This window comes from Eurytemora carolleeae, unplaced genomic scaffold (genome assembly GCF_000591075.1).
Source record: "Eurytemora carolleeae unplaced genomic scaffold, Eaff_2.0 scaffold6, whole genome shotgun sequence".
NCBI lineage: Eukaryota > Metazoa > Arthropoda > Copepoda > Calanoida > Temoridae > Eurytemora > Eurytemora carolleeae.
Window position 1 is genome coordinate 261,124 of NW_019396148.1, and position 27,325 is coordinate 288,448.

At 32.2% G+C, this 27,325-nt stretch overlaps 2 protein-coding genes across 2 annotated transcripts in view; both read right to left on the minus strand.

Moving 5' to 3' along the window:
* Window positions 1-723: 723 nt before the first annotated feature.
* On the minus strand, window positions 724-17,184 carry LOC111696446 (tumor susceptibility gene 101 protein). Its single transcript, XM_023466048.1, has 12 exons — window positions 16,634-17,184; window positions 13,904-13,945; window positions 13,074-13,119; window positions 12,256-12,334; window positions 11,862-11,966; window positions 7,964-8,099; window positions 5,663-5,710; window positions 5,496-5,558; window positions 4,805-4,885; window positions 4,120-4,297; window positions 3,879-3,985; window positions 724-1,954 (listed from the first exon to the last, which is right to left on the minus strand). Exons 1-12 carry the CDS (start codon window positions 16,684-16,686, stop codon window positions 1,096-1,098), a joined length of 1,797 nt encoding a protein of 598 aa, XP_023321816.1. The 5' UTR covers window positions 16,687-17,184; the 3' UTR covers window positions 724-1,095.
* LOC111696409 (probable G-protein coupled receptor frpr-1) overlaps window positions 16,806-27,325 on the minus strand; it is a 28,681-nt gene continuing 18,161 nt past the window's right edge. Inside the window, exons 6-8 of the mRNA XM_023466006.1 lie at window positions 22,613-22,684; window positions 19,500-19,564; window positions 16,806-16,972 (exon numbers count right to left, since the gene is read on the minus strand). Of these exons, the coding sequence (XP_023321774.1) occupies window positions 16,806-16,972; window positions 19,500-19,564; window positions 22,613-22,684 (304 nt within the window). The remainder of the gene's footprint in view (window positions 16,973-19,499; window positions 19,565-22,612; window positions 22,685-27,325) is intronic.

Here is a 27,325-nt window from a genome sequence, read left to right on the forward strand (position 1 = left end):
CCATTAAAAGATTATATGTAAGAAAGAAGACTTAATTTACCTTTGGGATCGTCGTATAATTCGACTTTTAGGTCGTCTTTACAGTCTCATCGTTTGTGGGAAAATAAAAATAAGAATATATATGTAATCCTTAATCAGACAAAGGTTCAAAGGATACCTTTGTAAATCGTACATCCAACTCTATAAATTAAGGGTCACTTGAAAATACAGGGTGTCCCAAAAAACATGGGAATTCAGTGACGAATTCGATATCGTCTTTGTTATGAATTAGCATTGTAATACCTAAGAGTTTTCTTTATGAAAACTGTAAAAGACTGTAAAGATGTGTTAATAATGTCTCCACAAGATGAACAGTGAAAACGGACAAGTTTACTCTGTTTGTAAACTGCAATTTTCTTGTTTTACTAAGTACAACCGTATGCAGTCTAAAATAAACAAACAAAATGTGAACATAGCAGACGAAACTCTTACAGATTACAGCTTTCTCACCAGGTATCAACATACAGGGTGTCCCACGAAACATGACATTTAAAAAATCTTTATTTTTAGATAAAACATCCTTTTGCTTCATTATCTTTTACTTTGAAATCAATTTTAATATAACATGACTCCCAGTCCCATATAATATTTTTATTGATATTTGGTACCAAACAACTCAACAAATTATGGAAAAAGACATTCTAAACTAATCACCAACTGTCATGTTTCGTGGGACACCCTGTACTAAATCAAAGACTTATTAAAAAGACGATATCGAATTCGTCACTGAATTCCCATGTTTATTGGGACACCCTGTACGTCTACAGTCCATTTACAGTTTACTGTTATATAAATAATGGCAGTGTGAGTTATATCGTTAACAGCACGTGGAATAAAGTAAAAAGTTCTTATTTTAATTGAACGAATGTGTAGAGCTTTCCTGAAGGAACTGATTACTCGCAATAAACTCTCATTTATCTCACTATTAAGAAATAGGAGTTTGAGGCAAGTAATTCGGACCTTAGACGATTTAAGAGATTTACTCGGAGCACACAAAAATAGTACACTGAACTAGCAGGGTAAAAAGGTTATATGAAAGCTATTAAATTTACATTATTATGCTTTAAAATATGAATTTGCAATTCTCACTCTTTGTTTGTTTATTTGCTTCGTTGCTAGGGTTTCTAGTTGCTTGGATACATCTTTATACGGATTTTTCTTCTTCTCAATCCGATCTATCTTTAAACATTCAGTTTTCTTTCCTCCATTCTTTGTTTCTTCAACCTTTTGTTCAGTACTATGCCCGGCGACCTTTCGTTCAGCACTTTGGCTTACGATTTTTCGTTCAGCACTTTGGCCTACGACCTTTCGTTCTCCACTCCGTCCTTCCCTTTTCTGCTCTGCGCCCTTTTCTTCTATTTTTCTTTCAGCACTTCTTGTTTTCGATTTCCTTTCTTCACTCCTTCCTACCCTCTTCCTTTCTAGACAACATCTTTTCCTTTCTGAGCACCGCTCTTCACATTTCCTTCCCACACTGTGACCCTGACATTTCTTGTCCACCTTACATCTTTCTGATTTCCTTTCTGAGCTTTGTCCTTCGCATTTCCTTTCCGTGCTTCGTCCTTCTTTTTTCCGTTCTACACTTGATCCTTCCGACTTCGTCTCCGCACTCCGCTCCTCATGTTTCCTAAATGGTTTTGAAACGTGATTGTGTAAACATGTTCCTCCGTGGTCTCTGGTATGGTATGAGATCAATATTGTTTTATCTTTGGTTTGGGTTCCGTCCTTCTTATCTGAGAATTTGCTTGTCTCGCCGCTAGGTACCGGAGTTTTTGAGATGCTTGCTTCAAGTTTAGTTCCAATATCTGTTTTATCCCTCTCTTCCTTTTGTCGGAGTGCTTGTCTTTCTCTCTGTTGAAGTTTGATGGTTCGGAGTCGGAGTTCAAATTGGTCCCTGGAGAGATCACGAACCGCCCTAGGACATTAGAGTATTGAAGATAATTGGTTAATTAATCCTATTCCTGGTCATCCATCTTCTTCTTTAGTGCTTGCGCTTAAACAATGGGTAAGAAAAGATTTGACTCCGACAATATTAAGGTCGACTCCGACAATACCTGAGATAAGATCTATCTCCGGCAAGACCTGAGATAGGATCTAACTCCGACAGTACCTGAGATAAGATCTAACTCCGGCAAGACCTGAGATAGGATCTAACTCCGACAGAACCTGAGATAGGAAATAACTCCTTCAGTACCTCAGATAAGTTCTAACTCCTTCAGTACCTCAGATAAGTTCTAACTCCGACAATACCTGAGATAAGACCTAACTCCGACAATTCCTAAGATAAGACCTAACTCCGACAATACCTGAGATAAGACCTAACTCCGAATTCACCTGAGATAAGTTCTAACTCCGACAATACCTGAGATAAGATCTAACTCCGACAGTACCTGAGATAAGATCTAACTCCGACAATACCTAAGATAAGACCTAACTCCGACAATACCTGAGATAAGACCTAACTCCGAAATCACCTGAGATAAGGTCTAACTCCGACAATACCTGAGATAGGATCTAACTCCGACAATACTTTAGATAAGATCTAACTCCGACAAGACCTGAGATAGGATCTAACTCCGACAATGCCTAAGATAGGATCTAACTCCGACAGTACCTGAGATAAGATCTAACTCCGACAATACCTAAGATAAGACCTAACTCCGACAATACCTGAGATAAGACCTAACTCCGAAATCACCTGAGATAAGTTCTAACTCCGACAAGACCTGAGATAGGATCTAACTCCGACAATGCCTAAGATAGGATCTAACTCCGACAGTACCTGAGATAAGATCTAACTCCGACAATACCTAAGATAAGACCTAACTCCGACAATACCTGAGATAAGACCTAACTCCGAAATCACCTGAGATAAGTTCTAACTCCGACAATACCTGAGATAAGATCTAACTCCGACAATACCTAAGATAAGACCTAACTCCGACAATACCTGAGATAAGACCTAACTCCGAAATCACCTGAGATAAGGTCTAACTCCGACAATACCGGAGATAAGATCTAACTCCGACAATACTTTAGATAAGATCTAACTCCGACAAGACCTGAGATAGGATCTAACTCCGACAATGCCTAAGATAGGATCTAACTCCGACAGTACCTGAGATAAGATCTAACTCCGACAATACCTGAGATAAGACCTAACTCCGACAATACCTGAGATAAGACCTAACTCCGAAATCACCTGAGATAAGTTCTAACTCCGACAATACCTGAGATAAGATCTAACTCCGACAATACCTGAGATAGGATCTAACTCTGACAGTACTTGAGATAAGATCTAACTCCGACAGAACCTGAGATAAGATCTTTCTCCGACAATACCTGAGATAAGATCCAACTCCGACAAGACCTGAGATAAGATCCAACTCCGACAGTACCTGAGATAAGATCTAAGTCTGATAATACCTAAGATAGGATCTAACTCCAACAGTACCTGAGATAAGATCTAACTCCGGCAATACCTGAGATATGATCTAACTCCAACAGTACCTGAGATAAGATCTAGCTCCGATAGTACCTGAGAAAAGATCTAACTCCGACCATACCATTCAACATTTACTTTCAAAAATATCTCCAGAGGTCAAAAACTGTTGTGTAAAATAGTCCCAATCTACATCGCTTGATCTCGGTATCCACGGTGGTAATTTTTAATTGGAGAGATAAGTTGTTTTGTGGTCCCTTAATTTTGTTATTTCTGCAGGGATAACAAAGAGAAATTAATTTAATTCGTAGGACTTCACAAGATACGACCAGCAACTTAATTCTGGGATTCAAAATACAAGGTTTGACTGAAGGACAAGGTTCAACTCCAACAATACCTGAGATAGGGTTCTGCTCCGACTTGTCCTGCCTTGAGAGCTCGGCCTAGAGCGTAAATTGAATCATTAACTGCCTCATCTTCAGCCACTGTCTCCAGTATCCGGTCCTGATCAAACCACACAAATTTTTACATCGAATCGATTCGAATTAAAGAACATTTTTTTCAGCCTTCTTTTTGAATTATTCCATTTTAAATGAAAATATGATTTTTAGAAACTATATTTCTTTTTTTATGGTTTCCTGACAAGCAGACTCTGTAAATATCATTTTTTCTCCGTCCTTGCTTGAGATCTGTTGACTGCGGAGACCTTGAACCTCAGTCATAAGCTCCTCCATAACCCTGAGAGTAGAGAGAGCTTTGCCAACCTCCTCCTCCTTCTCCTTCATCATCTCAACCAACTCTCCTATCTTCTCTTGTCTATACAAAACATACTTACAGGGTTAACCACAAAGGAGAAGACTTTGATAAAGACCTGGAACTCTTAGAGTATGACTTTATCTGAAGATTGAATATGGACTTTTGTACTTGATTTGAGTTTTTATGTTTATCCCAGAACTTTGGAGTCATCAAAAGAATTTATAAAATGTCGTTTTCTTGACCCACTGATAATGAAATGCTGCAGATATTTAGTTTTTTTTTAATTTAAAGGGAGTGTTCGCGAAAAATGAAAAGGGGTATAGGCTTACGGCGAAAATTGAGATTTAGGTATAAAAGTATAAAAGCCATTGAAAAATGGTCAAGACGACATTTTTTTAATTCTTTCAATACCTCCGAAGATTTGGGTCAAAAAAATGATCTAGGGCCAAACTTAATAAATAGTGATAAGTAGCTGATTTGCACTGCGCAGACGTAGGTCAATAATAAGACAACATGTCATTCTCTACTTAATTACGAAATTATCATGTTTAGTGGGACACACAGTACCTTTCTATAAGTTCACGGTTGAGAACATGTAATGAATCTATCTCAGCTTTAGTCCGACACCAAACTTCTCCCAGCTTACCCCTGAATTTAATTATCATAGGAATTACAATTAGCTGAACAAGTTAGGATTAGCGTTTAAGTAGAGGACAAAACTTTTGTATCTTAATCCTTTGGCTCAGGTTTTCTCCGATTTAAGGAGTTAAATCTCAATTTAAAGAGACTGTGCAAGCGTAATTTCAAGTGACCCTCCATGCAAAGATAGCAATACCTGATTCACAAAGGTAGCTAGCATTAAAATCTTTGTCTGGTCATGTATGAATTAGATATCAAAGTTTATCATTTAAAAAACAAATACAATATCTTCCACATTATTGATTGCTTTCAAGAGTACCGTTGTGACTCGGGCATTGCCATCATTGCATAGAGGGTCACTTGAAACTACACTTACACAGTCTCTTTAAATTGAGATTTAACTCATTAACTTACCTACAGGTTTCTCCAGCTGAAACAAGTAAGGTTTAACTTACCTGCAGGTTTCTCCAGCTGTAACAAGTAAGGTTTAACTTACCTGCAGGTTTCTCAAGCTGTAACAAGTAAGGTTTAACTTACCTGAAGGTTTTTCCAGCTGTAACAAGTAAGGTTTAACTAACCTATAGGTTTCTCAAGCTGTAACAAGTAAGGTTTAACTTACCTGCAGGTTTCTCCAGCTGAAACAAGTAAGGTTTGACGAACTAACTTATCCTCCTCCTCCTCACTACAGCAAAGAATAAGGTTAATTGATGAATTAATGATCTATTCTACTTATTTATACAATCTTTCATGTTTTTATCCAAACAAAGAATGTCTAAAGGTTCCAACCTATCAGGATAGTGCTCCCTCCAGATAGATTCATAATCAGGCTCCGTCCTAGAATAATTAATATAATAATAGTCATTGTGCTTCAAAATCAATAAAGAATTATTTACTGGTTTTATCATTTTATTCTTTTATTCTTTTATTTACACATACTTATTTAAAAGTAGCTCACAAAGTTTGCATGTAAAAAGCTGGTAGATGAGTTTCTTTTAAATAAGAGTATATTGAAGCAAGTTCTTAGTTCTGCATTAGGTTCTTTTCTTACTTAGGCAAAAATAACTTTAACACCGTTCTCGGCTGAAATTTGCAATCTAATCTGATCAAAATGTTAAGTAGGAAAAAATACATTAGTTTTATGTTCTGTCTGAGCATGCATAAAAAGTAACGATTTTACAAGAACTATTAAATTCAAGAATAAAAAAATTGAATTTTAATGATTTAATGATGTAATTACTGAAATATAAATATGTAAGTGTAATTTCAAGGGATCGATAATGATGTAATTACTGAAATATAAATATGTAAGTGTAATTTCAAGGATTCGATAATGATGTAATTACTGAAATATAAATATGTAAGTGTAATTTCAAGGATTCAATAATGATGTAATTACTAAAATATAAATATGTACGTGTAATTTCAAGGATTTGATAATGATGTAATTACTGAAATATAAAGATGTACGTGTAATTTCAAGGATTTGATAATGATGTAATTACTGAAATATAAATATGTAAGTGTAATTTCAAGGATTCAATAATGATGTAATTACTAAAATATAAATATGTAAGTGTAATTTCAAGAATTCAATAATGATGTAATTACTGAAATATAAATATGTAAGTGTAATTTCAAGGATTCGATAATGATGTCAATACTGAAATATAAATATGTAAGTGTAATTTCAAGAATTCTATAATTATGTAATTACTGAAATATAAATATGTAAATGTAATTGCAAGGATTCGATAATGATGTAATTACTGAAATATAAATATGTAAGTGTAATTTCAAATGACCCTCCAAGCAAAGATGGCAATATGACCGATTTAAAACATTACCCTTAAAAGCTTTCTTTGATTAATTATTAATTAGATATCAATTTTTCTAATCTTAAAAACTGATCATTTTCAATTGTGGGTTCTCTACAAAAGTGAATAGCGCATTTCTATCACAGAATAACATTTAGGACTTATCATAATTGAACACTTTTAAACCAAGAACACGATAAAACGAAAAACTTACAGTCCCTTAGATAGAAGAAAAGTGTTTAAATGGAAAAGATACAAAATAGATAAAATTTTTACAAGAAAGAGGGCTGCAAAGTACCCTGGAAGCAGAGTTTATTTTATTCTAATAAATAAATGCTAATCTAAATCTGAACACAGTTTATGCATATTATTTATTGCTATCTTCAGAACTGACTAACTTTTAATCTTTGTATTTTAATCTAATGCTTGAGCAAAGATGCATTCCTATCAAACTGATATTTTCAGAAACAGAATTTAGGTTACTGAAGATATAAACTTTGAATATTTAAATTTTAAATATCTATGATTTGAAAATTTAATTAGAAGGATGAAGTTTGGTCTAATCCAAGAATAAATGATAAGATTAAGAACTAGTTTCTTCAAGATAAAATACGACGAATATAACATTCATTTTCATAAAGATAAGAATGTAAGGTTTAGCTAAGGAAACTATGAAAAATAGGATAAGAATGAAAGGTTTAGCTATAGAAACTATGAGATAGGATAAGAATGAAAGGTTTAGCTAAAGAAACTATGAAAGGTAGGATAAGAATGAAAGGATTAACTAAGGAAACAATGTAAGGGAGGATAAGAATGAAAGGTTTAGCTAAGGAAACTATGAAATGTAGGATAAAAATGAAAGGGAGGGTTAGGAAACTGCAAAATGTAGGATGAGAATGAAAGGACAAAACTGCAAAATGTAGGATGAGAATGAAAGGGCTAGGAAGCTGCATGTAGGATGAGAATGAAAGGATACAGGCTGCAAAATGTAGGATAAGAATTAAAGGGAGGGTTAGGAAGCTGCAAAATGTAGGATGAGAATGAAAGGATTAAACTGCAAAATGTAGGATGAGAATGAAAAATGTGCTAAGGCGTATCAGAATATGANGGATTAAACTGCAAAATGTAGGATGAGAATGAAAAATGTGCTAAGGCGTATCAGAATATGATGAAAAATTAAACTAAAACCAGATTAATTCAAGACAAGATCTTCACAAAAATATATTATTAATGAAAATTTTCCTGAATTATTCAATCTAAAAGAGTATTTTACCTTTTCCTCCTTGACAGCTTAGGTTTAGAGAACACAGGAGGGTTTTCACTAAATGTAATTCTTGCAATCTGGAGTAGGGTGGATATATCTGTACTTGTCTCATCCCACTCCGAGATACATGGGAGCTCAACCAGTCCTAGATATAACATTATATAATTTAGATAAAGAGCTAAATTCAAGTATACTCGCAGATTTTTCTGTTTTCATCCACGGATTTACAAAAAAATATTGAAATAGAATTTGTTAAAATACTTCCTGGGCCCGCTCTATGCAGTCGTGTACAAAAAAAAAACAGTTAAACCCAAAATATATATATAAAAAGCTACGATGGAGACAAAACAAAAGCCATTTTGTCTTGATGAACAAAAAACCAGAAAATGTGGTTTGAAAGAAGCTTCAATAAAAATACATGAATAGGACTCTAAAAGAAGAAAAACTGAAATTATTGTCAAAGTTGAATAAACTTTTAACTTTTTGTCACTGTTCATTGTTTACTTAGAAAATGATGAAAAGTAAAAAGTGAATTGAATAGATCAAACTATTTAGTTCAGTTTAATGCATTTTCAAAGCCTAGAAACATGAAAGAGGGCTTGACATTTTATTGAATTTAAAGATCACTTTTAGAGGGACTGTTTTTTTTTATAATATATTAATGGAATTGTTCCTTTTTTATGAAACATTAATGGAATTGTTTCTTTAATTTAAATAGCATAAAAGGAATTGTTCCTTTATATTATAAATTAATGGAATTGTTCCATTATTTTAAATAGCATAAAAGGAATTGTTCCTTTATATTATAAATTAATGGAATTGTTCCTTTATTCTAAATAGCATAAAAGGAATTGTTCCTTTATATTATAAATTAATGGAATTGTTCCTTTATTTTAAATAACATAAAAGGAATTGTTCCTTTTTATTATAAATTAATGGAATTGTTCCTTTATTTTAAATAGCATGAAAGAGACTGTTCCTTTTTATTATAAATTAATGGAATTGTTCCTTTTTATTATAAATTAATGGAATTGTTCCTTTTTATTATACATTAATGGAATTGTACATCTATTTTATATTAAAGAGGTTTATTCAACTGATTCTATTTTACCGCTTAAAGATGATCCTGAGATGCTTTTAATTTCTGAGATAGATAGATTTACCAAGAGATGCTTATATGCCTGAGCCAAATAGAGCATACCATATAATAATTTAGTGTATTGGAATTTTCAAAAAACGATGAAAAAATGAATATCGATAATCTCGAATGATTTATCTCGATATCTAATGTGGACACTTTTAAATTTTGAGGATAAATGTTTAATTCCTCAATCCAAGTTATCCCTGCAAGATATGACCACCACGGGATACCGAAGAGGAATTAAATCAATCCGCATGTCTGCATAATATGGAGATCAATGCTTGATCTCGAGGTTCACAAAACAAACTTTTTGACTCCTAGGTCTAGGGTTCCGCAGAGAAAGAAGCAATGCTTCTATAATCACATTTTAATTAAACATATCACAGAGATTATTTTGTAGACAGGGGTTCAGGGTACTGGAGCGCCAATATAGGCAATAATGTGATCCTGGTTTTCAAAATTGTTTCATTTTATGTTTTTTTTTAAAGATGAACATTCCCTTTAAACTATTGTTTAACCTACAGTAGTCGTCGTAGTATACAACACTATGTGTATATATGTATATATCAACAATAAATCCTGTTCTTTAAAATGGATACTTAGTTCACTTGTAATCCTGTTCTTTAAAATGGATACTTAGTTCACTTGTAATCCTGTTCTTTAAGAAAAGCTGTTAGAAATTAAACTTAAATAAAAAGTCGTATTCATTCACTGGAAACCAAGATGTTCACGCTTTAAAACAGAAATTGAGCGGTATTTTGCCGACAACTCTTTTTAAACTTCAGCTAGAGACATGTGCAATATATTTTCAAAATGTACCTGTTTAGGGCTACAAACAAGTACAAATGAGTTGGTGTAAGGTGAAATCAAAGGCCAAGGCATCGCGACAATTCAAAGTCGAGGCTGTTTACAAATTTGAGAATTAAGTTTTAGATTCGACTTTATATCAGTGCATTGTATTGATATAAACGCCGACTAGTCCAGGGGCGGATACAAGGGGGGGGGGTCAGGGGGACATTCGCCCCCCTGAATTTGGAATTTTTTGTTCCTATTTTCAGAATAGCTTCTCAATAGCATGCTTAAGGGAAAGAAACCCTAGTGCAAAACAGGAAAAATATCTTTCTTAATAAACTATAATGTGTGAAAAGTTAAAAATCTAGTTTTTAGTCTTTAGTTATTAATTTTGACTCTTTTTGAGTCTTTTAAGTCAAAAAAAATGTTCGCCTGCGTCGCGATTTGTTCCTAATTATAATCCTCAGTAATGAAAGATTTTATTGTTTAGTTACCAAAGCTGGTGTGATATTTCATCCAGATAAAATGTCTGGTCATCTTCCTATATTCTGTAAGTTTGATATGGATCAGCTTAATTTGTAAGTAGAAAGGTTAACCAGCACACCAAAACCTAGCTGGGGATTTTGGCTACAGGCAAAATTCCTGCTTTTTTACTACTGTGCAAATTAGTGCTCATAGTGAAAGACAACTTAGATGACATTGCTATCAGTGACAATTACAGGGCAATTGCCATTGGCAGCTTGATTCTAAAATGGTTTGACTGGTTGATATTAATTCTAAACTCTGATAAGCTGATCACAGATGAACTTCAGTTTGGTTTTCAGAAGCTAGCCAGTACTAGAATGTGCAGCTGGGGGGTCAACTCTGTAGTGGATTATTACAACAGAGCTGGTAGAGCAGTTTATGCTTGTGCAATGGATCTGAGTAAGGCATTTGATCTTGTGTCATGGGAAGTGCTCTTCACAGAGTTATTGGAGAGGGGTGTTTCAACTCTAGCATTAAGGTGTTTAATGTTCATTTACTCAAATCAAAAATGTAATGTTAGATGGGGTAATGCGTTCTCAAATACCTTCAATGTACAAAATGGAGTTAGACAAGGAGCAGTTTCTTCCCCTGTGCTATTCTGTATTTACATTGACAAAATTATCAAGTTATTACGATGTTCAACGATTGGATGCCAAATTCAGGGTGTCCATATGGGCATCTGGGTATATGCAGATGTCCTGATGTTATTTTGAAACTGTGTAATATTTACTGTTGTAGTTTTTATGAATCTAGTATTTGGGACCCAATGTGTTTCAAAATTGTATACAGCATGGAATACTGCTATTTGAATTCTTTTTAATGTACCTAGAGATACGCATAGGTACTTGATTGAAAGTATTTCACAATGTTTACACGTAAAAACTATGTTAGCTAGCAGATGTGTGTCTTTCTATGAGACTATTGAAGCAAGTTCTAAGCTTTGCATTAGATTTCTTTCTAATTTATGTAAAAATGACCTCAACACAGTTCTTGGCAGAAATTTATTTTCTATTGCAAATGATGGTTCTATAAATCCTTCGGATCTCAGTAAAATGTTAATTAAGAAACAAATGAAATATTTTGATGTCCCATTGGAACATGAAAGGAAAGCTCCAGTTCTACAAGAACTTTTAAATACAAGAATGAATAATTTATATGTTGAAGGATTCGATGATTACGTAATAACTGAAATGATAAATATGTTATGTAGTGAGTAAAAATCAATGTTTTCTATTTGTGCATAATTTTGCATATTTTTTCTCTTTTCTTTTGGAAACCTGTATTTTCAAAAAAAATTTATTCAAACAAATTTAAACTACACCATTTATATAGGTATTTATATCTTTGTGTGTGAATAAATCTTTATAATATAATATGAATTTTTTTGTTCCTAAAAAATCTTGCCCCCCCCCCTCCTGTATCCGCCCCTGAGTGACTACTGTATTTGACCTGAATGATCCACGAAGGGTGAGACACTGATCTCCATATCCTTGGTTGGAGCAACATAGCAGAGAGGCGGAAGGTTCGGATACTCTCTCAGGATCCAGATCCGTACTGATATAGTTCACGTTAATCAAGGTTTGGATATATTGTAAAGAAAATATACATCAAACAAAATTTTCTCATTCCTATATCTTTGCAAACTGATGGTGTATACCTTCAATATTTCAAACTTTGATTATTTTATCAATCATAGTTTTAAATATCATAGGTCTATGACATAAGGTTGCAAAGATACAAAAAATTATAATTTGAGGCAAAAAAGCAAGACATTAGTAGGAGTCCTCTCTACTCCAATAATTCATTGGAGAAGGTTTAGAGTTAGTTAATTTTTATTTCGAACCTGGAATATTATAGATTTCATCCTTATAGAGAACTGGAATAGTTCCACCCAGATTCAGTAGAACCATACTGTCTCCATCCTGGAGAATAAATATATCAATGCTTTATCCTGTATCCTGTATCCTGTATCCTGAATCCTGTATCCTGTATCCTGTATCTTGTATCCTGTATCCTGTATCTTGTATCCTGTATAAATCATGTGTCCTGTGTCCTTTATCCTGTATCCTGTATCCTGTGTACTGTATCCTGTATCCTGTATCCTGTATCTTGTATCCTGTATCTTGTATCCTGTATCCTGTATCCTGTATCCTGTATCCTGTATCCTGTATCCTGTATCCTGTATTCTGTATCCTGTATCTTGTATCCTGTATCCTATATCCTGTATCCTGTATCCTTAATCATGTGTCCTGTGTCCTTTATCGTGTATCCTGTATCCTGTATTGTTTATCCTATTTTATGCGTTCTATGTCCTGTTTCCTGTATCCTGAATTGTGTATGGTGTATATCTTCTAAATATTGGTGTTTTCCCTCATATTGTTTTCTATTGTTATTCTTATTTTCAATGATTTGTTATTTCTTCAATAGTATATCTTTTCCAGTGTGCCCCTTTCATTCAATTCAATCGTAATTTTTATTTTTTACATATTTCCATTTATTCTTTATTTCAATCTTCGATACATTTCTTCTATTTGTATTCTATCTTCAATTCCTAGTTTTTTTATCTTTGAGACAATTTTTACATAATGTTTCTTTTTTTTTCTTTTCTTAGTCTTCTATATATTTTTTTTGAATTTTTCTTATCAATATTAATATTTATACCTGGAAAACGTAGGTTTCTATTCCTGGTGCTAAACATTTATAGGATCTGAAGAAAAAGAATAAATATTAAAGAGATCTAAGTGACTCTGAGTAATATCAAATAATAGTAAGGATGGATAAGTGTAAGGATGGATAGGAGAAAGGATGGTTCTGATTAAGGATGGATAAGAGTAAGGATGGATTATAGTAAGGATGGATAAGAGTAAGGATGGATATGAGTAAAGATGGATAAGAGTAAGGGTGGATGTGAGTAAAGATGGATGCGAGATAAGAGTAAATAAAAAATGATCTAAATTTAAATAATATTTTACATTCTCCCCTTAATATTTATTTAGACACAGGTCCTTTAAGCTGTGCATGCAGCTTATCAAAAACTTTGCATGGAATTCATTTATTTAACTAGGTTTATAAAACTATTAGTTTTATTGTATTTAGTCACAAAATTTCTAGGTTTTATAACCATGATTATAATAAATATACATAATACAGAATCTGTTAGCTACTTTAATTAAGTTAATTTAAAAATCTTTGACATTGAGGAAAGACAGAAAGATTCAAGTGTGCAGTGGTCGAAAGAAAAAGCTGAAAAGAAAAGACGATCTAAGTTATCTGAACTGTTTGATTAAATGTTACTCAAAAATTTACATGAGAAAGAAAACATTGCAAACTGTACGTACTGAACCTTGATATTGAGACATCATTTATGAGAAGGCAAAAAATTAAAGAGCTATTATTTAATTTTTTCTTGGAAAAGGTTCTTTTATGCTTAACACTTCTTTCTTGATATAATAACTTCAAAATATATTTTTAACTTTAAAAATAAATCTTACCTCAGAGCATTTATTATATCCTCTTTACATCGGACAGTGTTTCTAGGAACAAATCAAAACTTATCATTTGATAGAAAACTTTTCTTTGTTTATCTTTAATATCTCTTTGGCTTTTGTTGTCTTGGAGTCTGTCTCTTTTGTCCTGTACCCTGTCTCTTTGTCCTGTATTCTGTACCCTGTCTATTTTATCCTGTGCCCTGTCTATTTTATCCTGTATCCTGTCTATTTTATCCTGTACCCTGTCTATTTATCCTGTATCATGTCTATTTTATCCTTTACCCTGTCTATTTCTTCTGTATCCTGTCTATTTTATCCTGTACCCTGTCTATTCCATCCTGTACTCTGTCTATTTATTCTGTATATGTCTATTTTATCCTTTACCCTGTCTATTTGTTCTGTACCCTGTCTCTTTGTCCTGAATCCTGTCTATTTTATCCTGTACCCAGTCTATTTATCCTGTGTGCTGTCTATTTTATCCAGTACCCTGTCTGTTTTATCCTGTTTCCTGTCTATTTTATACTGTACCCGGGTCTATTTATCCTGTATTCTGTCTATTTTATCCTTTACCCTGTCTATTTCTTCTGTACCCTGTCTCTTTGTCCTGAATCCTGTCTATTTTATCCTGTACCCTGTCTATTTATCCTGTATCATGTTTATTTATCCTTTACCCTGTCTATTTGTTCTGTATCCTGTCTATTTTATCCTGTACCCTGTCTATTTTATCCTGTACCCTGTCTATTTTATCCTGTACCCAGTCTATTTATCCTATATCCTGTCTATTTTATCCTTTACCCTGTCTATTTGTTCTGTACCCTGTCTATTTGTTCTGTACCCTGTCTTTTGTCCTCCTGTCTATTTTATCCTGTACCCTGTCTCTTTTGTCCTGAACCGTGTCTTTTTTTCCTCTATCCTGTCTCTTTTATCCTGTATCCTGTCTATTTTATCCTGTACTCTGTCTCTTTTATCCTCTACCCTGTCTCTTTTGTCCTGAACCCTGTCTTTTTGTCCTGTACCCTGTCTATTTTAGCCTGTAGTTTTTTTGTCCTGTATCCTGTTAGTTTTTTCCGGTATCTTGCATCTTGTATTCATGTATACTGTATCCAGTGTCCTGTATCTTGTACACTGTATCTTTTATCCCTGCATTCTGTATCCTGTATATTGTACCCCTGTATCCTTTATCCTGCATCCTGTACCCTGTGTGTTCTGCATTCTGTATCCTGCATTCTGTACCCTGTGTGTTCTGCATTCTGTATCCTGTATCCTGTATCCTGTATCCTGCATCATGTACCCTGTGTGTTCTGTATCCTGTATACTGTACCCCGTGTGTTCTGTATCCTGTATCCTGTGTTCTATATCCTGTATCCGGTATTCTGAACAGTTGGTACTATTCTATTCAAACAGTTCATCTTATTGCATATATCGAGAACAAAGACTATAAAGAGTATCCAAGTTTAAAGATTTTCAAATGATATCGACAAAGTATGCTTTAATGTAATCTTTAATAATTTTTCTAAATCTAAATATTTATTTTATTTCATTTATCAATTATATATTCTGCTCAATCTAAATATTTATTCCTCTGTAATCTAAATTCTAATTTATCAATTATATATTCTGCTAAATCTAAATATTTATTCCTCTGTAATCTAAATTCTAATTTATCAATTATATATTCTACTCAATCTAAATATTTATTCCTCTGTAATCTAAATTCTAATTTATCAATCATATATTCTGCTAAATCTAAATATTTATTCCTCTGTAATCTAAATTCTAATTTATCAATTATATATTCTGCTAAATCTAAATATTTATTCTTCTGTAATCTAAATTCTAATTTATCAATCATATATTCTGCTAAATCTAAATATTTATTCCTCTGTGATCTAAATTCTAATTTATCCATTATATATTCTGCTCAATCTAAATATTTATTCCTCGATGATCTAAATTTTATTTTATCAATTTTATATTCTGCTCAATCTAAATATTTATTCCTCGATGATCTAAATTCTAATTTATCAATTATATATTCTGCTCAATCTAAATATTTATTCCTCGATAATCTAAATTCTAATTTATCAATTATATATTCTGCTAAATCTAAATATTTATTCCTCTGTAATCTAAATTCTAATTTATCAATTATATATTCTGCTAAATCTAAATATTTATTCCTCAATGATCTTAACTCCAGTGTATCAAAAATGTTCTCGTAAATTCAAAATATCTCTTTCTCCCTCATAAATTCTATAATCTATGTAATGTTTAATGGCACATTAAAATATTGTTAGAACTGAGCTTATATGATAAATGATCCGTAAATAAATAAATCTTTTGCTGATCTCATGACAAGGTATTAAACTTTTGCAGTATTTTTTGGATTTTTTAGTCTGGTGCTCCTAGTCCTACCTATAGTTGAGTCTAGTGCTCCTAGTCCTACCTATAGTTGAGTCTGATGCTCCTAGTCTTACCTATAGTTGAGTCTGGTGCTCCTAGTCCTACCTATAGTTGAGTCTGGTGCTCCTAGTCCTACATATAGTTTAGTCTGGTGCTCCTAGTAACCTACCTATGGTTGAATCTGGTGCTCCTAGTCCTACCTATTGTTGAGTCTGGTGCTCCTAGTCCTACTTATAGTTGAGTCTGGTGTACTCCTAGTCCTACCTATAGTTGAGTCTGGTTTACTCCTAGTCCTACCTATAGTTGAGTCTGGTGTACTCCTAGTCCTACCTATAGTTGAGTCTGGTGAGCTGCTTGCTGATGTATTTCTCTAGAGTTTTCATCTCAAACTGAGGGAAAGATATTCTCTAGAATTGATTTCTTTGTTCACAATTTCTCGGAGTTTAGGTAACCAATCCCAACCTTCTCAATTCCACAACTTTACTATATTTACTACTTTTCCCTAAAGGATCCAGGTCTTTGGTTTACAATCCATACTGGTGACTGGGACCCGGAGAAGGGTTGAGGACGTGTTTCCGGGTCCACGGACGAATCTCTTTTCAACATAATTCTTCTTTGTGTTTTGGCGGTGTGAGGTTTGAAAGCTGGAGCCGGGACCCGGAGCTGAACCTACCTGCTTTCAGAGTTCATTCAAACACTTTTTCTTATCCTCACAGATTGGCCTAGTTTCTATTATAGCCTAGATTTTACCCTCCTTATAAACTATCCAATAGTAAAACTAAACTTGGAAAACTAATCTAACCATCATAGTTTTTTCTTTTAATGTACATTGCAATCTTTTTTAATTTTCTTAACGAATGCAAAGAAATTGAGTCTCAGTAACAATTTCATCAATTACACGATTCAGAAAAAAATTCAACCCTGCAAATTATGACTTTGATGTTGAACTCATAACTAAAGGAAATTGTTACAAAGACTCAATTCCTTTAATTTTAATAGTTTTAAATGAAAATTTATGAATGAGATAGAATCCCATTGGCTGAAACAAAACAACATCAATTTATGAATGAGATAGAATCCCATTGGCTGAAACAAAACAACATCATTTTATGAATGAGATAGAATCATAGAATCCCATTGGCTGAAACAAAACAACATCATTTTGCTCTAGCATGTGTAGAACTTAAACTATTGGTTAAACACAACAATAATCTCTAATTTTCTAATTTAATGGTGTAAACCTACGATATTTTACACTTCAACTATTTGATCTAGAGGAATTCATAGTTCGATAGACAACATCAGGTTGCACTGATATTGGAAATAGATCAGTAGAGATTTGGACTAGTATTTAGCTTTAGGGTTACCCATACTTTATGGGCAACCCTGTACAGTGTACATAGTTCCTCCAACTATAAAATTTCCAAGAAATATCTAGAGTAGGAAACTTAAAAGACTTGGCTTGTCTTTTGGCAAAGGTGGCTTAAGCTGANTACACAAGAAAAACTTGGGGCGCAACTTGCTCTTTTTTCAGATTGCTGTGTTCCCTTAAATTGTTTTTTACTAAAGTTTATATTTTCTTTCAGCACCGACTGTTTTATGGTTATAGCTTAAAAATCACTAAATTATATTTTGAAAAACTCCGGGGGGGAGGTGGGAGATTTAGAGTCAAAGGGTAGATAAAACTTTTTGGAAAAAGATGATATTTGACGGCTCTTGAAAAGTTATTTTTAAACGTAAACTTTTATTAAAAAATTTAAATGTTTTTTTTTCAGAATTCATTAATTCATGATGCTTTGTGGCCTCATAATTCTGGAAACAAACTGAAGGAAATGAGTTTTTGCAGCAAACTAATTTCTAATCCTTATCTGTACAACCTGATTTAGTAGACCTTTTATATTTCAGACTATGAATTCTGGTAGATCATGTGGTGTATGGTTTGAAATATCAAAGGTTTTCACCATCGGATTGTAACGATTTAGGGATTAGAAAATTTATGTGTGTGGATCAATTTCTTTATTAGACATTTGAAAAATTAAATTTTTTAATTTTACTTTTATTTTTCTTCTTTCAATGTAACATAAGAATGAAAGAGTGTTTTCTTACTTTCACAATAAATGTCCTCTCCTGGAATATCTCCAGAAAATGTAATAAAATAAAATTTAACTGTTTAAATGTAGGGTTTCGTATGAATAAAATTTAAATAAGAACAAAACTTAAAACAAGGTTTATTTTGAAGTTAAAAAGTATGTGCACATTTTATGCATATTATTTCAGTTTCTGGAATAGAGGCATTAAAAAAAACATATTTATGCAAGAAGGATAAAAAGTTTTTTAGTAATTTTATGGAAACATTTTTAACCCTCTTCCTTACTTCCCAGAAATGATTTTCATTGTTCGATAATTTGTTTGAAGCCGATCATTATTACCTTACTAACAATAGTATTGCAATGAAAAGGTTTAGATCAGATCAAGCTAAATTAGAAATTCATAATTTATATATTATACAAGGTCTACGTATCAGATTGCGAAGGTATAGGCAATTGTTTAGTTGCTTATAAGTTTTAAAATCAAATCTGTAATGCTTATTTCCCAAATTAGTAAATCGAAAAATGTCGGAAAAGAATCCCCCTGAACACACCCAGTTTCCCCCTGAATACACCCTGTTTCCCCCAGAACACACCCTGTTTCCCCCTGAAACCCTGTTTCCCCCAGCTCCCTCCCCTATTCCCCCCCTCTCCATCCTTCTCCCCCAATAAAATTTATGCGTGATATGAAGGTTTTTAAACTTTTAATCACCCTTGAAATTAGTATTAATCCCTTTAAACAGACACAATTTAGAAGAATTAAGAAACTGTTCTATAATAATTAGGAAGAATCATGGGGCTATTCCATAACATATCAGAAGAATCAAGGGACTGTTCTATAATAATTAGGAATAATTCAAGGGACTGGTCTAATATATTCAAGAAGAATCAGAAGACTTTTTCAAATTATTTAGGTAGAACCATGGGACTGTTCTATAATATTTAGAAAGAATCAAAGGACTATTGATATTATTTAAAAATAATAAAGGGATTGCTTTATAATATCTAAGAAGAATCTTAAGGGACTATTATATCATATTAAGAAGAATCAAGGGACAGTTTAATAGAAAAAAAGGAAGTTAAGAGGCTATTCCTAAAATGTGGATTACCTTGAAGGATCTGAAGAGAAGCTACGCTTGGTTTAACATGATAACAGGTCTGCAATTCTAGAAACCTAGAATATTCATTCTTATTTTCTTAATTTATCTAGCTGGAGTGCACGGTTTATACTATTATATATAGTCATAGCTACTCCCACCATTTACCCGCGCTTGGTATTAAATCGTAATTTTAGTTGAAAAAAAGGAATTTAAAATTTTTCAAAAAGTTGTTTGTCTATGTCATACCCCGGGGTACCCATGGGTTTTCTAAAAAAATTTCAGCCAATTCGGTCCAGCTGTTTTGCCAGTTATAGCAAACATAAATAAAACTATATACAGAGTGTCCCATATCATATTAGATTATCTCCAATCTTTAACGACAAAATAACCCATTAATACTCAAAAAACTTATCATTTTCCGCAAGAAAATTCTTATATAAGCCTTATATTATTTTTCAAAATGATTCATTTTAATTAAATTTTCTGATTAGTCCCGAAAATCGCAATTTAGACCCGTTGACGGTCTTATATGATGTGGGACACCCTGTATATAACGTTGTAATCTCTGTTTGTATGTCAAGATGTCTCTCCGTTTGTTTGTCCGATCATAACTCGGGAACCCCGGAACCGATTTGTCTCAAATTTTGATTGGGAAACTTAAGAGAACCACGGGAGTGAGTTAGTAATTATTTATATATGAAATAAAACAAAAACATAGAAAATTAAGTGCTTCAGGAGAAAATAATTTATACTATTTTATATAATATGATATATTTCCCCCCAAGTAAAAAAAATATTGAAAAATGAAGAAAAGAAAACGAAAGGAAAGGAAAAAGAAAAGAACTTGAAATAAAGTTGAAAAAGCAATGCAGTATATTTCGAAAATGTTTAGGATTTCAAGCTAGGGTTTCTGACTGTTAGCGTACAATATTTCAAGCTAGGGTTTCTGACTGTTAGCGTACAATATTTCAAGCTAGGGTTTCTGACTGTAAGCGTACAATATTTCAAGCTAGGGTTTCTGACTGTTAGCGTACAATACTTCAAGCTAGGGTTTCTGACTGTTAGCGTACAATATTTCAAGCTAGGGTTTCTGACTGTTAGTGTACAATATTTCAAGCTAGGGTTTCTGACTGTTAGCGTACAATATTTCAAGCTAAGGTTTCTGACTGTTAGCGTACAATATTTCAAGCTAGGGTTTCTGACTGTTAGCGTACAATATTTCAAGATATGGTTTCTGACTGTTAGCGTACAATATTTCTAGCTAGGGTTTCTGACTGTTAGCGTACAATATTTCAAGCTAGGGTTTCTGACTGTTAGCGTACAATATTTCAAGCTAGGGTTTCTGACTGTACATTATTTGAGTTTGTTTGTGAACTTAGGTATTCAGGTACTTAGGTATTCCGGCAGTATCATTTCAACTTGTCTTTTTTTAGTTCTAAGTTTTGAGAAACAAAACTATACTTGATTACAATGACCTGCACTTTCTTACCAAAAGAACTCTTTTCTTTTTAGATTTTCAATTGTTCTATTGTTCAATTCTTGTTTCTAAAGTGCACTCTGTTCAAGCCAAGGGAATTACAAAAAAAAACTTTTGAAAAAAAAGGCTTTCATTTCAAACTGTCAACTCAAGACTCGAGACAAACTGTTGAAAAAGGCTTTCAATTCAATTCGTCAAGACTCAAGACAAACTGTTAAAAAAGGCTTTCAAATCAATCTGTCAAGACTGTCTGTGGCTAGCTATAAAGTTATGCAATTATTAGCATACTAGGGATTTAGGGCGCTTCGCGCCCATCTGCTGTTTTATCTTTTTTAGCAGTATCTTCTCTTTGTGCAATATAAAACAACACAAAAAAATGTTCGCGGATTAAAAAAATATTTTTAACTTTAATAATTTATTTTGGATAAGGGGTTTGGGCACAAGCTCACGCATACAAATAAAAACGAAATATCAATAAATCTATCTCCAGTTTGTTATCAATGTCTTTCTATTACTCCGTTTAAAAGTCATGTACCCCAACGTTTTGTGTTGCGCCGTTGTCTTAAAAACTTGACCATGGGTAACCCTATAAACCATAGTGAACACTTATTTTACGCGGGCTGATCTTGCTTCCTGTTTTTCCTTAGGTTTGGTTAATGATATGATTGTAGAAAGCTGGATTTTTAAACATAATTGAGTCTTTTGTTCTGCAGTCAGTCATAAAAAGTAAAAAGAAAGAAAATAAGGAGGATTAAAAAATACATTTTTTGGATTTTCAAAATTTTACAAAAATAAAATTTTATTTCTTGTTCACAAAAATATGTAAAGATTTCAAAACTATGAATTTTATAAAATAAGAGCGAAAAAAATGTTTTTTTTTATTAATCAGATTTCCTGGTTCAAAGTCCAGTAAATTTTAACTTCAACCCAATTTTGCCCATTAAATGTTAAGTTTTTGTGTTTCCAATGTTATTATATTTTTTTGAATATTTAGGTATTTGATGCCGCTGTTGCTATTTTGAATTTGACTGGTTATGACGGAGATAATTTCAATTTAGTTATTTCCCAATTTCAATTTAGAGCGGGAGAATAAAAGTGCTTACTATTGCCCGGCTACCTAGATTTTTTCTATTAATTTTAAAGGTTTCTATTGTAAACATAATTTCAAATGGCCCTTAAGGAATTGAGTTTATGCCACAAACTCTGATGTTCTAATCCCTTTATCTTTGCAACCCGAATTATTCGTAGGCCTTTGATATTTCAAACTAAAAATACTGTGAGTTAAAATGGTTTGAAATATCAAAGGTTTACATCGTCAGATTTCAAAGATGGATTTGAAAATTTGAGTTTGTGGCAAAAACTCAATTAATTTATAGAGTAGCGTAACCCCTTCACACCTTTATGTCTTCGCCTTATTCAGGATGAATTTTCTCTCTAAAAATTGATTATTTTTACAAGTGGTTTCTCTGTAAACGTGGCTTGCGGTTTTGTAATACACAGAGAAAATCATAATTATGCACTTGAAACGACAAAATAGTCCGCATTAATGCTTTATTAATAGAGTTTATGCGGTAACAATGTAAATTGGACATGTCAATCATCTTATTTTGTTGTTTTTGCGGAGAATAGAATAAAAATGTCTCACCTTGGAATATTCCAGAGAATACTGATAAGCAGAACTGGAATCAGATAAACTCGGCTAGAAAGAGTAGAAATCCTAAAATATAAATATTTTATTCTTGAATGTCTTTTTGTCCGTCGGGTTGTCTGTTTGTATACAATAAATACAAAGTTGTAATCTCTGTTTGTCTGTTTATTTGTATGTTTGTGCGATCATAACTCAGGAACCCCTTCACCGATATGCCTCAAATTCTGATTGGGGAACTCAGGAGAACCAAAGAAATGTTCTGAATTTGGTTATCACATTCTAAGTTGAGTGGGTCGACTTTTAAAGAAAAAATTTAGTCAAATCTACTAAGTGCGGGTAAACGGCGGAAGTAACGTGGGCGGCGCCGCGGGTTCCCAAGCAAGTATACAATAAAGGCCGAAAAGACTGAACCGATCAGGCCCTTATTTATTGTTTTAACTGACATGATCCCAAGGCAAATTAATTTGATGCCGGTAAAAAAAAACTCCTCAATATGTTTTGATACGTCAAAAGTTGGAAATCTAATAACAGCAGAAAAATCTTCTAAATTTTACAATGTTATATTTTACAATATGGACACAAATATTAGGTCTTTTAGATTTATCAAATTGTACAAAAAATCTGATCATTTTATGTTTTTACTTGACCAAATATTGGTTAATTCACACTGAGAACTAAATCTAATGTGAATATCCAATAAAAAGAAATTTATAAGCAAAAATTGGCTTGGTTTGTAGGTTATTTAGCTCTATGCGCAAATAGAAATATGTTAAAAAAGCACATTTTAGCTTATCCCATGTTCAACTTTATTGCTTGAACTTTTAAAACGTTTGTAAATTAACTTAAAGCCATGATAAACAAATTCACCATTTTGATCAGCATATATCTTCATGGGTTTTTGAATGAGAGCCAAAGATAAAAATTATTTTTCCTATTTTTAGGCCATAATCTTAACAATCATGGGTCGATTTTGTAGAAAATAGTAAAAACCCAGCAGGAGCATTTACTAAACGAACTACCAAATCTGTTTATGCCGCTGAAGATAATTTATAGATATTTTAAAAACTCTATCTCTAAATCTAGATTTTTTGTACAATTTGAAATATCTAAAAGACCTAATATTTGAGTAGTTTGGAGTAGAACAGGTTCAATAATATCTACATATAATATCTACATAATATACATATAATATATACATATAATATCTACATAAGATGCAAGGGTTTCTGTATAAAACTTCGTTTACAAAAGGGTGTATTTATGCCACAATTTGAGTGCGACCAGAACAAAGTGCGTCAACACTCCCCATTCATTATTTGTTTATTTTATTAAAAAATTTACGTCACAACTTTTCGTTCAAAACATTTAACTTGCTGATAGGTTTTCGCCAAAGATGCATGATGTATTTATATATATAATTTCTATGTAATTATATATACAAAATGTCTATGTAAATATATATATAAGCCTATGTAATTATATATATATAATGTCTATGTAATTATGTATATATATAATGTCTAAATAATTTAAGGTTTTTGATAATTTTACTTGTAATTACAATCAGAATGTTATCAGATAAAATAAGAGTTTAAACTCCAAAATAAATTAAAGTTATGTTCATAATAACGAACATTTTGTCTTTCGAACTCTTGATATTACGAACAAAAATTAAGTCTTTCTTCTAACAGTGACATCTGTTAACCTTATCTAGGACATGAGGTCTCCTTTTCCCAAAATAGTAAATACGAATGTAAAATACAGCTGGAATAGGGGTAAAGTATATATTATGAAAGGTTTAAAAAATACATATAATGAGCTATGTGATTTATTTGATTTATCAAATACAAAATATACCAAATTTGTTAAGATGGTAATAATAATTCTAAAATGTCTTAATGTTCAAATATATCCATATTTTGACCAAATTTGACGAGCAATATTGTTTTGGCACAAGGCAAGGTGCAGGAGTGTAGCTAAACAAAGTGATTCAGTGATTATTTATAAATAAAGACCACTTTTCGCACCAATAAAGATACCAACTCCTGAAAACAATTTTTTTATCTAGAATACTCTCTGAACACCATTATCTATATAAATAGTCAATCGTTGTTTATTGATGGCACTTCTTATTTGTTGACAAGTCCCTAACATTTTTGTTCGTAATACAGAACTGCCGCAAAAACATCTCGAAATTTTGAACGTTTTTTTCGATGGTAACAAGGTAACAAGGAACAAATTGGAAAATAGATATCACTGCAAACTAGAAAAAAGGAGAAAGTAAAATTTGTGCGGCATCACTAATAAGTGGTAGAACTTTGAGACCTCGTAGCTCCTCAAGTTTACGCAAAAGTATGAGAAAAGATAATTAATATGACTTTTCGAAATCTAAAACTTCATAGACTAACAACAAATTATAAAATAGAAAATACAAAAGATTCACATTTACTGGGTGAAAATGGGTTCTGCCAGTACCTCTAGTTTACCGTGAAGCGTGTGGTTGATATAATGTGCCATGTTTAAAATGTTTTTTGTTTGTCTTACTTTACTAAAAAAAAAAGTAAGCAAATCAGAAAAAAATATATTTTAGAGATTATAAACATTCTTTTCTTTAAAAAAAGTCAGAAGGAAAAACATGAAAGATCCGCTTTAAAACTTTTTAAAAATTTGTAATTGTATATCTGAATATTGGAACAGTTTTTTTATTCAACAAAGTATGGATAAATAAGTAAATATATCTTAATAAACAATTTAGAATGATTTTTCAAGCTTTAGCACTACTTTTTAACATACATTGGACTATTTGTTTGTATCAAATAAAAAACTGAACTGAAAGCACCAACATTTTTTACGATTTTTCATGGATAGGTCAAAATTAAATAGTCCAAAAATTTTAAATATTTCAAAAATTGAATAAAAACTTTAAAAATATGATAATCGGCCAAGTTCGTTATTGTTAGTGCTAGCCTATAAATAATAAAAAAGCTAAAAACATTTTTTCTAAAAGGGACACATAACCTTTTATTTCTCAACCCAACTAACAATCCTTATAATTAACAAACTATTTCCCCCAATTTTGAGATAATTCGTATGAAAAGAAAAGTTTTTGTATAAATAATGTATTTTGTTCCACACAAATCACCCGTCTGAATAATTGATGTTTGTATAATAGAGTCTGTAATGAAATACCTGAAAATATAAAACTATATCACGTATATATATATATATATATATATATATATATATATATAATAAATATAAATATATATATTTGTTTATATAGTGATGAGTCCTAATAGGACGAAACACTGAGTCTATGGATAATATATGGCTCGTCTAGTCCGCTAAACTTAAGCACTCTGCAGTAATGAATAGATGTAATAATTAGCTTTATGCAAGGACCTCAACATTTAATGAGTTGGTTGAGCTCTCTGGTCCTTATTTCATCAACCAATTATCAGGTTTTGATGGAGCAGTCTCTAGTGTGTTAGATCCATAATCTAAGGATTCAAGGTTCAAGCCCCGTCAACTTCAAAATCTAAAACTGATAAAAAAAATTCAGCCATACTGATGAGTCCTAACAGGAAGAAACACTGTGTCTATGGATAATAAATATATGTATATATAAAATTCGATTTTTAAAAATCCGCGAAATTTTTACAATGTGTTTTGAGAAACATGTTCACAATTGAAATAGAAAATGTGCCCAGTAAATAATAAATTTTTAAGTACCTATTTCTTCTCAACTTTTCTGCAATAGAAGGTCACTTTTGTGGAGGACCAGAATTTAAAATTTATAAGTTTGAAAAATTTAAACATACATTAACTAAGCTTTCAAGGGTACTATTGTGAATCGGGCACTGTTATCTTTGCATGGAGATTTCCTTAAAACTACGCTTGTACTTCAGTCTCAGTTTTGCGAGTACTTAAATCCGTCCTCCTTTGTCTTTTATCCTCCTTTGATCTAAGGAATAATTTAGATAATTGTTTTGGCGCAGCTCAGGGTCTTTTTTTCATTTATTTACTCGTTACAAAACATTTTGCCAAGTTCTAAGCTATACTTTGATTATAAACTGGAAACCATTATCTTATAGCTACTGCAACCAAGAGTGCATAAGCTATACTATACTTAGATTATAAACTGGAAACCATTATCTTATAGCTAAGGCAACCAACAGTACATAAGCTATACTATACTTTGATAATAAACTAGAAACCATTATCTTATAGCTACTGCAACCATCAGTACATAAGCTATACTATACTTAGATTATAAACTGGAAACCATTATCTTATAGCTACTGCAACCAACAGTGCATAAGCTATACTATACTTTGATTATAAACTGGAAACCATTATCTTATAGCTACTGCAACCAACAGTACATAAGCTATACTATACTTAGATTATAAACTGAAAACCATTATCTTATAGCTACTGCAACCATCAGTACATAAGCTATACTATACTTAGATTATAAACTGGAAACCATTATCTTATAGATACCGCAACTAACATATTTTTTCAAGCATTTTTCATAAAAAAGAGTCGATAACAATAACAAATGATTTAAAAATGCAATGACATTTTTTTAAAATTTACTTAAAATACGTCATTATATTATTTTATTTTAAAGGAATTGAGTCTTTGCCACAAATTCAAATTATCTAATCCTCATATCTCGGCAACTTGTTGGTGTAAATCTTTGAT